This window comes from Aulostomus chinensis, chromosome 9 (assembly GCF_037954235.1).
Source record: "Aulostomus chinensis isolate RoL2024-O1b breed Wild chromosome 9, RoL_Achi_v1.0, whole genome shotgun sequence".
Lineage (NCBI taxonomy): Eukaryota > Metazoa > Chordata > Actinopteri > Syngnathiformes > Aulostomidae > Aulostomus > Aulostomus chinensis.
This window is the reverse complement of record NC_141328.1, coordinates 16,360,502-16,374,598: the sequence shown is the minus strand read 5'-3', so window position 1 is coordinate 16,374,598 and position 14,097 is coordinate 16,360,502. Positions and strand designations below refer to the sequence as shown.

Sequence of the window (14,097 nt, the reverse complement as noted above, 5' to 3'; positions counted from 1 at the left end):
GCCTGGTGTCTGTAATTTTGTTTTATGCCCCCAGAAGGTGAGGGGTCAACTTTGTCTCTTTTCAGCAGGTAGACGTGTGGAGTATTCGTCTGGGACACTTTAGAGATATCTGCAGAGAATGTAATGTCCGTTATTTAGCTCGCTTATCCTATTAGCTTCTTTTAGCTAGCAAACTGTTCACGGTCTTCCTGAAGTCTGTTGCAAAATCCTCATTTTTTCAACCTGAGACAGAAGGAGTGAAAATACTCAGTAGGAGGAGTTTTGCTACCACATGGGAGATCAGAGAGGTGTTCAAATTAAAAGAGCGGACCTCTGACTGTGTGGATGGTGGCTTCGTGAAGGTACAATCCATCGATGTTGATAAAGTGAATCCATGGCAACATTTTATACTCACTGGAATCAGAAAAGGACCTCAAGGTCAGCTATCAAGTTTAAATCATTAGGTCTATGACAGGAATAACATCGCCAAGCGGACCCTTACATTGCCTCAGGCGAGCGGGGAGGCTCAGTTGATCCCTAATCAAACCCTAACTATTACCTTTGCATTAATTAAACTATGACGATTGACTCCCCTCTGCGGGATGACACAGGTACCGGGTCCTCTTTTGATGCTCCAAAATCCAAACCAGGTCGGAGCAGAGGCGTCAAGGCAGCTCGGCATGCCTCAAAATATTTAAGGTGCAAGTTTGGCAATTTAAAATTTAATTGAAGAGTTATGCCTTGAAAAGCAGTGAGGTCAATCAAAACAGCAATCTTCCGATCTTTACGGTAAACTCAACTTACCAGCTACTGGCAGAACTTTTGTTGGGATCAAATTTTTGGTCATAAAAAGGTATCTTAAAAATATCAAGCTATCTTTTGAAGTATCTGTTAAATTTAAAGGTCAAAGAGGGAAAATTCCTCTTGTTGAGAGTAACTGCAAGATGATTACATGATAAAAGCACAAATTTGACGCTTTTTTTTTTGTTTTATTCATCATAAGAGAAAATTAACAATTCAGGTTTTGTACTAAATTGAATCTTTAATCTTATAATGACTTCAAGGTTATCAGGGTAGTTTGTAATCACCTTACACTCAGCTACATAAAAATCTTGACTCTTTCAGTATCATGAGAGCATCCACCTGATCCTGTGCATCTCCAAAAGACAGAAGTGGAAAAAAAGGTGTTTCAAAATGCTAATGACACATGACACGTGTTTTTGTCAGTTCTCACACACCAATCACTTCTCGCAAGACAAGAGCATTCAGTAGCCACCATCACGAAGACCACAGAAGCTGCACACTTCATACACACATGGTGCGTGCGTGCGTGTGTGTTAGGGGGGGTGATAAAGCATGTGGGTGATGGGGGGTACTCGTACCTAAGCCCACTGGATCACATGCATGCACACAAACAGATGAGGCTGGTTGTTAGGCACAGATGGAGAAGAAGCAGGAATAGTGAGTGAGTTAGGTTAATGTTCAGTAAAATAAAAATGAAGAATCTGTTGCAGTGAAATATCTATTGCAGTGACCACTTTCACACACACACACACACACACACACACACACACACACACACGTACACACACGTACACACACGCTAGCACGTACACACACGCACACATGCAGCAGCAGTTGAGTTGTTTCCACATGGTATGGCTTAGAGCTTGACGTCTGCATGCATCAGAAAAATGTCAATCACAGGCATTGTTTGTTGAAGAGAGCCGCATCACACACTCCAAAACACTGACAGCCCGACAGTGAGTCAACCAGCATCTCTGCACACATACACAAACACATGGATGCACACACACTCACACACCCACACCCGCACACAAACACACACACGCACATGCACACGTGCAAAATATACTGCAGCCATGCAGCAGTGAGCGACAGAGGAGAGCAGAGTGACTGAAGTCATGATGATGCTGATGATGAAGTTGCTGCAGGATTAAAAAAAGAAGTCTTGCAAACAAAGAAAGGTGACATCACATAGAACCAGCAGGTTAGTTGATTGGTCAGAGAACAGAAGGTGATTGGTTCAAAGTTAGCCCTGTCACACACATCGAGAGGCAGCCAAGTCATGCTGAATCAGAGCTTTGTCTCTTTCTCTCTCTCTCTCTCTTACACACACACACACACACACATACACACGAGTGAGGTCTATGAGTGTATGATGCAGTGTATGATGTATGCGTGCATAAACACATTCCTTTGCCATGGCAGTTGGTCCATGCACCCTTCCCCCAAGCCCAAACAGAGGAGAAGAAGCAGTATGAGCTCAAAGAAACCAAGACAGTTCAATGCAAATCGAGTGACGGGCACAGGCAGGCAGAGCCGTACGCAGAGACCCCGACTGAAATTCAAACATTTGACAGCGGAATTTGAAAGGGGTGGGGGTCAGTGCTGCAGTTGGAGTCTCTACATATGACTCTGGCACATGTGACAGACGGACAAACATACAGACAGACAGACTGACGGTCAAGCAGTAGGTTCAGTGCTTATCTGTTTTTCCAAAGAGCCTGTCAGACAGTAGAAAAACACTTCATGCAGACTGAGAAGAATGTTACTGTCTCACTTCAGCGCTCGGTTTGTTTTCATTTAGTCTCCATAGAAAGAGTAAACTTTCGAGTATATAACGCCCACAATGTGACCAGAGAGGCCTGGAGGTCAGGGCCTTGCTGTGTTACTTATCTCTCTCTCTCTCTCTCTCTCTCTCTCTCTCTCTCTCTCCCTGTCGGCTCATTCAGCAGTGCTTGATGGAAAAACAATGATGGTTAAAATACGAGAAGGAGATAGGAGCTGGAGTGTTGAGGCTGCTGTGTGCAAAACAACTGCTGATGAGAAGAAAAGTGCAACATAAATACAGGGAGAAGCTATGAGGTAGATGACTGGTTAATGGCTCCCATTTCCACCCTACGGTGTGTTTTAGCACCCTCGCTTTCATATGTGACGACTGAAGTCTAATCCGTAGAACCGATCCTTCCTCGTGTCTCCTAGTCGCATCTCATTTCAAGAGCAAAAACAGGGGCTAAATAACATCAGCTGAGAACTGAGGAGCTGGAATAGAGACACATTTCCTTTGATCTTCCCTGACCAAACTTTTTTTTTCTCTTACTAAGCTAAGTAAAACAAGATCTGTCTGAAATGAAAACAAACTGGATCCATAGATCAACTTCGAATGATCCAGAGGGATCACGGAGGGTCCAGCACAGCTCAGCTGGATGAAAGCATGAAACACAGCCATTTCTCTATATCTTTTCAATATTTTAGATGTTTGACTTCTAAAGTAAGAGAGATGAAGTGGCTTGCTGAGATAAGTATAGCGTGTTGTTTTTTTTGTTTTTTTGTTGTTGTTTGAGTGTGTTATATTAGATCATAACACCAGAGTTCATAGTCTTCAAAATTATAACAAGACTTCACCCATAAAGTGCATTTTTCCTGTCAGGTGCTCACAAATAGGTGTCTTGAGCTCACGGAGAAGTTTTTTTCCATCTTGCATCACTCCTTTGTAAGAATAACGGAAGAGCCAGCCATGTATTGTTAGCTTGAAGCTAATAGCTAAAGTCCAGAAACGTTTGTCTCCAAACTCTCAAACACATTGTCCAGTATAATCCATTTCTTCTTATTCAATCATATTCTCAGTAATCTACAAACACTTTGATTTTCATCTAAAAACATTCAAAACTCTTAACACTTTCACACTCATTCATGTTAACGCAATGACACATTTTTGTTTCTTGTTAGCCATCAGTTGCTATTGGCTACAAGCTAAATACACATGGCTGGGTCTTTCTGCATTCTGGAGTCAAAAATAAATGATGCCAGAGAGAGAAGTGTGTCAAGGCATATGTTTATGAGTATTTGAAAAGCAAAATCCACTTTTTGTGTGAAGTATCCCTTTACGGTTCATAATATTCTATATCTGTGATGTCAACAAATCCCACATAAAAACTTTCTTTTCCTGGCAGTGGCACTCAGCGCAAAGCCCACCACTTCCTACTGAGAGTGTAAATCCTTAGATATGACACACAAACGTGCAGGCTTATGAACCTTCTGAACTCTGAGCGCCTGTCATCTTTTTACTGGCTCATTTATCACTGCAGCTCTATGGAAACATTCTGATTGTGACTAGAAGTTGGGAGACTCAACATTTTTTTTTTTTTCTGGTTGGTGTTACCAACATTGGAAACATTAATATTTGCAAATATTAACAGTAGAAAACTAATGTTAAAATTAGTAACACCATCACTCCTGATGAAATATTGTTTTCAGTGCAATACTGTATGCCAAATTGAAGTACTTTTCTTTAATGTCTCAATATGCCATGTCACATAAAATGAAAAAGGTACTATGGGGGACCCTATAAGATGACCTGACAAGAATTGTGTGGGTGAAAACTCAGCGTTACTGTTCTAGGGTGTGTTGCTAATTTGTTTCCAACTATGTACAGCTATGTACATCCTACACCCTGCAGATCAGAAGAATTTACCCTGAATTTTTCTCGTTATTGCTGTTGATTGTAACTCCAAAGAACCACGGAATTTAATGTTTATTTCATGATACAGTAAGTGCGAACATTTGACTTTCTTTTCATACAAAGATGAAATAAGGGATATTGATAAAACCTCACATTTTAACCTGTCGTAATAGTCTATCTATCTGCACTTTTTGCTGAGTAGAAAATGTTATCATGCTAACGGGCTTAAGATAGATGGCAAACATTTTATCAGCTAAAGACCAGCGTGTTAATAGACTGATGTAAATTCAAGGTAGCTTTATTAAGTTAACCTTAACTATTATTCACAAGTATTTTTTTAAATCTCAAGTACAACAATAATAGCATATTTCTAGTGTATGTAAACTACGATGTGAAACTATATTCAAAGAAAAAATATTTTAGGGGGAAAGTAGAAGTTGTAAAACTTCAGTACAAAGCTAAATTATATTTGTGTGTTGTATTTAGTGTCAGTTCTGTTTTGACATTACAACATGTAGAATAAATAACAATCCATCCATCCATTTTCTTCCGCTTATTCCTGTTAAGGGTCGTGGGGGGCTGGAGCCTATCCCAACAGCTTTCAGGTGTGAGGCGGGGTTCACCCTGGACAGGTCACCAGTCCATCACAGGACCAACACATAGAGACAGACAACCATTCACACTCACAGTCACACCTACGTTCAATTTAGAGTATCAATCAGCCTCGTCCCCTCTTGATGTCTTTGGACTGTGGGAGGAAGCTGGAGTACCAGAGAGAACCCACACAGGAACAGGGAGAACATGCAGACTCACACAGAAAGATCCTGTGCTGGAGCCGGGACTCAAACCCGGAACCTTCTTGCTGCGAGGCGACAGTGCTGACCACTGCACCACCGTGCTGCCATAGAATAAACTATTATGTTCAACTGTTTGCGTACTACCTACAACAAAAAGCATAACATTAAACAGAGTACGCGGTAGGACTTTGCAACTATCAAATGTAACTGCAATTTTATTACCTCTAACCGACTTTAACTTACTCAGGTCTTACTGAGGTTTCATTAATCACTTTTTACATTTTTTTAATGAATTATTATGTTTGCAAGAAATGCAATATGTTATTTAATGCTTTTTAGGGAACTTACATAGCATTTCAAGCAATCTCAGCTAAATTTATTTATCTTGAAAATAGCTGGGGCGGCATGGGACACACTCCCCCCATGTCAAAGTATCCTTGAGCAAGATACTGAACCCCTAATTGCTCCTGATGGCCCTACGACCGACTACCAACCCGTCCAGGGTGAAACCGCCTCTTGCCCAATGTCAGCTGGGACAGGCTCCAGCCCTGCAACCCCCGCGATAAGCGGTAAAGAAAATGGATGGATGGACTTCAATACCTCTACTATTACAGTTATCATATTGCAGGGCTCCCCAAAGTGAGCAGGCATAATAAAAGGCCTAATGATAGTACTGTAAATAACTTTTTATGATGTTCTGAAATGTAACTCCTCTTTAGATATTTAGGATTCCTATTTATAAATTATTTCTCCATAATCTGATCTGGCACCAGAGTGACACTTTTCAGTAATTAAGTAATAAAGTTGCTTTCAGCCGACTGCTCACAATTAAGCTTTGCATATTTAGATTACAGACTTTGTCAGAGATCTATGTCATATAAGGCTCTATTTTAAGCATGGTGCGGGCTAGCACTCGGTCACACACAATCGGTTGCTACCTCCTTCCAGCCCTGCTTCACCTCCTTCAGTGGATGCCTACGACTCTCGTATATAACCCTAAGACATGTGCGGGCCTTTGCTTGGTGCACGAGGAGGTCTGTTTCTTCAGGTGAGAACACTTCTCCTGAGTTGAAATGGGGGGGTTTAAAGGGTTTTAACCTGGGCTTAAACGGGGATGAAACAAGTCGCTCGGATTGGTTTGAGTGATGTTGTGCCTGAAACACAACTATGAAAAATTAGGTGTCTAAGGACTGCCTCTTTGCCAAGTGTGTTTCACTCTGATTACCAAAATAGCGGCCAACAAATGGTGCACACGTTGCATCTGCTAACTGCCTGGTGCCATAAATTGCTTAAATAGGGCCCATGAACACATAAACTAATACATTTTCATTTAATTTTAATCCAAGTGAATGTTTGAAAAAAACGGTGATATTATCTTGAAGTTACAAAACGACTATACGCAATTATTATGTAACAGGGGCACGACATAAGCCTTGTTTGTAGTGGCAGATAGAGTCTAGTCTCATGCTTATAAGTGCAATCATCTCGATCTACAGTACTTTTCTGTACTTTACTGCAGTTGGAGAGGTATTAGACACCACCTGAATTCTCATTCTCTGTTTTCAGTCAAGTAATTTGCCAGCTTACAATGCAGAGCAGCAAACCTGTTTCTCACCAGGTCATGAACCACAAGGGTGGCTTGAAAATGTATGCCTGTGTGATAGGTTTTGACACAAGAAGCTCTTCAAATTAAGGACAAAGAATTGAAAAAAAGCAAGCAATGAGCTAGCAGCGGAAACTAGGCTCATACTTTGACTGTACATCTCTCTGTCCACACCTTCATTACCTGTCATTTCTATCAGGCAACCAGCTCAAGGTCTTTGGAATATACTTATATATTACACTTATCGAGGATGCTTGAGCTCAGGTAATTCTGGGTGTCTGTACAGAATGATTACAGTCATCAATGGGGGCGTCAGCAGCGTCAACTTGGGCCTCTCTGTATCTACACCTACAATTGATGGAGCAACATGGGGAGGGAGACAGCGTGGGATGGGAGGAGGGAAGGATGGACACAAAGGCAAGAAGGTAAGGAGAAGCAACTGAGAAGACGACCAAATGAGGAGACAGCACAACCGTATGCGAGCATGCACACACAGACACACACACCCACACACAGACACACGCGCGCGCGCACGCGCGCCCAAGCACAGGTGCACACATTTACAAAGTGCACTCTCGTGTACTGCCAGAGAAACACACAGAAGTGCAGCTATCAGCTAGCAAGTGCACACACGCACGCTTGCATTCACGCACGCTTGCATTCACGCACGCTTGCATTCACGCACGCGCACACACACACACACACACACACACACACACACACACACACACACACAAACTAACAGACACGCGCAGAACTGACATACAGAAAACTCAAAGAGAAAACATGAGGGGTGGTGCTACCTTAGTAAGGAGATGGGAGGATGTGGTAAGGGACAAAGAATGATTCAAACAAGGAAAATGTGGAGAAAATCTACTAAAGAAATCTTATCGATATGCTACACATGAGCCTGTATTTAGATCTGGTCAAATCTAAATACCTCAACAAAAGAACAACTCTACTCATGGAGAACAATCAGAACACAATTCACAAAATCTTTCTGTTGACTTGGAGCAAACAGGGAACCTGCAATATCTCAAAAAATATACAGGAAAGAGGAAGAGAGCCGTGTTGGAGGAAAAGAGAGAGAGAAAGTTAGAAGATGGGTTGTTGGTTTTTTTTTGTTTGGAGGAGGAGGAATGGCGGGATAGGAGAGCCAAACTTGTGACGTCGAAGCTGGAAATACTGTTACAGAAATAACCAGGTGACAACAATTGCAGAACAAAAGTGAGAGGAGCAGAGGAAAGAAAGAAAAAGAAAGAAAGAAAGATGAAAGAGGAATAAAGAAAGAAGGTTTTATCCTGTAGGTTTCCAAACAGCAGGGTGTTTCGGGGCTTTTATACTCGAAGGTTTACAGTTTAGAAAAGCCACATGAATGTTGTTTGATGTGTGTGAATTCAATGACCATTTATAATGAGTCACAGAATGCTTTTTTATGAAAACAATAACAACATAACTCCTCTACATTGGATATATTAAGAGCAGGGGTCAATCCCAGTTACTACGCTTGACCTCATTCACAGACAGGAAGTAAGACACAGTGCAGGAGGAGTTGTCCTTGACTCTCTGTACTTGAGGACGCATCCTTTCCTCCTGTCAAGGTAAATTAGGACAGTTTCACTACCAAAATGTTCTTCTCGTGCTTTTTTTTTTTTTTTTTTGTGGAAACTCTCACTTCTGTAAGGACACCTCAGTCAGAGAGGGAATAGCAAGCGGCCTCCTGCACCAACCGACACTCAACAACAACAACGACAACAACACAAAGTCTGGACTGGACCCGGATGTAGCATAGACCAGATCAGACCAGAAGTGCACAGCTGGTCAGGACTGGTGCTGTTTAAAAGGAAAAAGAATAGAGGAGATACTGTACACACACACACACGAGCAGCGAGCGGGCTGGAGGGGACATGACCATAGAGAGTAAAAATACTGCAGCCCACGTGCCGTGCAGCAGTGTGTGTGTGTTTGTGTCTCTGAGTGAGTGTGTGTGAGAGAGAGAGAGAGAGGTGTGTGTGTGTGTGTGTGTGTGTGTGTGTGTGTGTGTGTGTGTGTGTGTGTGTGCAGGTATAAGTGCGTGAATGTGTGTACATGCTTTCGGCGGACTCACTCCCGGGGGCTGGGCTGGTATTGGCTGTTGCAGTGGAGAGAGCTACGTGAGAGGGGGTAGAGATAGTGTTTACGTCGTGGAGCTGACTGAGCACAGAGGAGCGCCGTCTCACCGCTCCCTGAAACGAACCGCTTCGCTTGAATGTGCTCACTACCTCCATCTGCAGGACAGAGACAAAACAGCAGTGAGGGCAGGAAAGGCCGGTCTGAGAGTGAACTCGTCTGTGCGAGTGTGTGTGTTGTATTCACTTAAAAACATTTCTCGTCACAGCAGAAGTGACAACCGCGGAATTTATTTATGGTGACTGCATGTGTACATGAGTGTTTGTGTGCAGCTGCGTCCGAAATCACATACTATGCACTAATTAAAAGTACTTTTGTGTATATAAATGACGAAAAGTGTCTTTATGAACTCACTGCTCAGTGCGTAATAATATCACTCACTCAGAGCTGTCACCATGGTAACTGTTTACATATAACACTGCACCCAAAGGAGGAACAAATTTATGAAGAGAAGGTGAATATGCAACATTAATACATATCGTGTTTTGCTAAACCTACCTCGATCACTGTTTTCATCACTACTGCATTGCATTATGGGATATTTGTGCCTGCACAAAGTCCAGTGCTCCAGTGCTTGCACATAACTTGCATTTCTCATACTTTTGGATTCATCTTAGGTTTCAGACATCTTTAAATGAAATTTAATAAAAGGTTTGAACAAAGGCAAGAAAGATTATGTCATCAAACTGAAGATGACCTTTGACCTTTTTAGACCTAAGGTGTCATCACTTCAACATTTCATAGAATATTACTACATTCACGTGATGCCAGACTAATAGGAATGACAAGTTTCTGATGGCAAAAAAGACTGTGTACGGCCTGTCGTGGCAGAAAAACAACTCAGTAGCTGTAGCTCATTTGGGGATAAGGCACTGAGATTACATGATATATACAGAAAATGGCAGACAGAAGTCATTGCTTGGTTCATGGTATGTATTTTTTTTTCAATTAATGGACTGAATATCATTTTGTGATTCTATAATGTGTAATATGGTATCAATGTAAACTGCAGCTCAAGTACAGTGAGCCAGATTAGCTCTAGAAGTCATCCATAACCTCCTTATCCTCCTTTGCTCTTCATCATCAAATAAAAACAATTAGACCCTAACCCTACACCTACAGGTTCTAAACATTAAAATGCAACTTGTCTTCTTTCCGGCATCCATGTTTTTTACAACTTAAATCTCATGAACACACCAAACTCAGAGGGACACCCTCCAAAATTGGAAACTCCATCATTCACACATGACGCCCCAACTAGTGGCTGTTCTGTGTATTAGTTTGGAATTTCGGACGCAGCGTTATTGTGTGTGAATGTGTGTGTGTGTGTTTGTGTGCGTGCTTGCATGTCTCTTCGCCACCTGCACATTCAGACCAAATGCTCATAATGAAAACCTTAACAAAAAGACAGGCACTTCAGCTGAGAGTCTGCCCCTCTAGAACTGCGAGGAGGCAGATTTAACTCTTAACATCTCAAACCAGGCAGAGCATGAATCTTCTACTGTTAGCTTAGCTTAAGCCGGCATCCAACGCAGAAACACTCACGCACACAAGAGCTGCGACACATACACACCAGTGATGTTTATTCATCTTAAAATACCATGACAGAAGAAGCTATTGTGGTGATGTTTGAGCAGAACAGAGATGTTAGCTGTGTTGGAGAGAAGCATATTTGAATCATTGTGTTTGGCACAAGTCAGAAGAGCAGTACAGGAAGCAGAAGAGAGACACTGACTTATAAACAGTAAGAACAAATGAGGCACTTGTCTAAGACTGTGTCAAAGAGGAGGCAAGCTTCAGTGATAAACTAAATCTCCTCTGTTGGCGTGTGAAGGCCATGGTACTGACAGTTTATTAGGCAGTCGTGCTACACAGTTCAGGGGCAAATTTCCCCTTAAATCATTTGCATTGAAGCATAAAGCACTTTGGACAGACGACTGTGTTTTACCATCCTCGTGTAGCTGTAAGTGGCCTGAAACAAACTGCTTGTACATCACGACCATGTGAGGCTTCTGGTGGAGGTTCTTGTGGTGTACCTTTGCATGTGTCATCATGAGGGAAAGTTTAGGTTACGGTTTGCTTTTGGGCGTCAGCTCAGTACAGTACCTGGGTTTGGATTCGGTTGAGCCCTCTGAACCAGAGGATCTGTCCACGGCGCAGCTCTCTCTCAGCACAGTCGATCTCCTCTTCATCCTCTGCCAGTTCCTCTCCCTCCTCCTCCCCTGGCTCCAGACCCAGTCCTGCTTCCTTCAGGCATGGCAACCGCTCCGCCGGTACAGTGGCAATCACCTGGAGGTCATGTTTGTGTCAGTGTTCCATAACTGTGGGGAATGTTTCTTTACCCCCACATCAGGGAGAAACTCCAGGTGAAGCAAGCCTGTCAGCCTAAACGTACTGCAGTCAGTATGTTTTTGATAAAGCAGGCTGAAGAGCAGCTTACCTGCCCCCAGAGTAGTTCTCCAACACCCACGAACAGACACCAGAGCCACTGCTCCATGTTAAGAGGAGCACAGCTGAAGGGCTTCCCTCCCCACTGCACGATCACGATCTGCAGCAGAAACACAGAGTGATGGTGAGGGACAAAGCAGCACTGCACCACTCACATGCTGCACCACTCACTAGTCCTGGCTTCTGGTCTGTTCAAGTAGGAAATGGGAGTTGGTGATCTGTGTGACATTACGAAACCACCTGCATATGAGCAACGTATTTATTATTCATGAGGCAAAACTAAATGTCCATTTAGTCACATTTGAACTTCCCTTCTCTGTAGAAGATTTGACTGGTGTGACATAAAATAAAATAAAATAAAATATATAGAAAGCTTCTGTCCATGTGTATGTTCTTAAATCACACTTCAGCAAAGGGTCTGGGCACGAATGTTTCGTCAACCTGAAACACATAAACACGTTTCAAAGGTTGACCTCAGAGGACATTTTTCTTAAAACAAAATGTTCACTCCTTCTGGAAAGAATTTTGTGTTCCCTGAAGCACTTAGAATCATTTTTATCTCATTAAATATTTTTTTTTTTATCATGGCGCCCCGCAGCTCACCTGCTTGAAGTACCAAGGCAGAGTCCGTTACTGCAGCAGCAGCATGTCATCCTCTCTCTGCCCTGCCTCTCATGCATATCTTTACTATCACCATCAAAATAACACAGAAATGCCACAATCTTCCAATACAGGAAAATTGTATTTACTTGCTAGGATGAATCAGTCTATCTTCAATTTTCTGTCATCCAATTAAAGGCACAAAAAGGGTATGAAAATATATTGTTTCCTTGGTAGTGCTTTGATATACTAAAACAAGTACATTTTGAATACAATGAATGATGGATAATCTTATGTGACATTAACAGTCTGCATCTACTACAGCACATTTTTTTCATGAGACCAGTGTATTGTTAATTGTTTGCTACGGGAGCAGCACATTTAAACTATGCCAGAAATCCCAGCAGCCTGACAAGGTCAATGTGGAGCCTCTCTCTCTCTTTCTCTCTCTCTCTCTCTCTCTCTGACTCTCTTTCTCTCTCTCTCTCTCTCTCTCTCTGGTTCGGTCTTTATTTCATCAAGAGCAAAGAACAGAGGACGGACACTAATTATCTGCCTACATTTTTACTTTTGCTCAGATTCTGTATCTTAGCAACGAAAGTGTTTCAGCTGAAAAAATCTGGCACCTCCAAAGCACACTCCAGCACTCCCAGCTAGATGTGTTCAGCAGAGTGCCTGGTGTTTTTAAGCTGGAAACAAACACTTGGATGCACACAGGCCTATAGATGGTAAAACATTTTCGGTAGACCTGCTTTCTAACCTCATTTTACATGTTACAGTTGCCTTGTCATGCTGCTGCTGCTTCTGGCAAAATATACTAACACTGCACTCCGACTGCAGCGAACATGACTACAGCACTTCACTCCCACTTAAAAAACACACATCATCTGTCCACATGTTAGGGCCGCAACTAACAACTATTTTAATAGTCGACTAGTCACCGACTAATGAAACAATTAGTCGACTAATCTGATAATTATTAATTTTTTCTTAAATTTAGCATGAAGTTGATTTAATTATGTGGCAAATGATAATAAACACAAGAAAGATGGGTACAATGAAAAATACATCTTTTATTGATTTGATTTTATTGATTATTTCTCAAGTTCTCTTTTAAATACGCTTATAAAATGTACAATGTATGTCATAAAAATCGTACTGGCTTGAATGTTTCTTGAATCTCACCGAGGCGAGTCAGACTCCGTTTCGTTCAACTGCCCGACGTGCTTTCTCGTTAAATGTTCGTGCATCACCGAGGTCCTGCCATGACACCAAGGTCTGCTTTGCAAACTTTGCAAGTAGTCTTTTTATTTGCCGTATCCAGGCTAAAATGCTCCCAAGCATTAGCACTGTCGCCTCACAGCAAGAAGGTTCCGGGTTCAAGTCCCGGCTCCAGCATGGGATCTTTCTGTGTGAGTCTCCATGTTCTCCCTGTTCCTGTGTGGGTTCTCTCTGGTACTCCAGCTTCCTCCCACAGTCCAAAGACATCAAGAGGGGATGAGGCTGATTGATACTCTAAATTGACCGTAGGTGTGACTGTGAGTGTGAATGGTTGTTTGTCTCTCTATGTTGGCCTGTCCAAGGTGTACCCCGCCTCTCGCCCGTTGATGCTGGGATAGGCTGGAGCCCCGCGACCCTTAATGTAGGAATAAGCGGAAGACAATGGATGGGTACGCGTACCTGATGTTGACGCCACCATTTCTGTACGTTACCGCTCAGAGACAGAGACGCTACTGCGCATGAGCGACTCTCGGCAGAGATTATAATCAAGTGAGGTGCCTCACTCTGTTGGAAAAACGCGTCTGGTGACAATAGTCGACCATGGAATTCATTGTCGACTATTTCTATTATCGATTTTTGTCGACTAATCGTTGCAGCTCTACCACATGTATTCAAAACTTTGCCTTAATTAACTCAACAATCCAATCAATGTCATAGTTGCTGTTTGAATTGCTAGGGACCAGAAGAAGCGCAGAGTCAAGTTTGATGGTCTGAAGTCTGAGATGACAGTGAGA

At 42.4% G+C, this 14,097-nt stretch overlaps 1 protein-coding gene across 6 annotated transcripts in view; it reads right to left on the bottom strand.

The window, feature by feature from the left end:
• The window catches only part of atp2b3b (ATPase plasma membrane Ca2+ transporting 3b), a 63,617-nt gene that overhangs the window by 5,800 nt on the left and 43,720 nt on the right, over positions 1 to 14,097 (bottom strand). For 3 of the 6 annotated variants that reach the window (XM_086213984.1, XM_086213983.1, XM_086213985.1), the window contains 2 exons: positions 11,475 to 11,582; positions 11,141 to 11,323 (listed from right to left, as the gene is read on the bottom strand). In XM_086213984.1, coding sequence (XP_086070110.1) covers positions 11,141 to 11,323; positions 11,475 to 11,582 — 291 coding nt within the window. Of the gene's footprint in view, positions 1 to 8,972; positions 9,133 to 11,140; positions 11,324 to 11,474; positions 11,583 to 14,097 lie in introns of all 6 variants that reach the window. The other 3 variants (XM_086213986.1, XM_086213987.1, XM_086213988.1) reach the window with 2 other exon arrangements.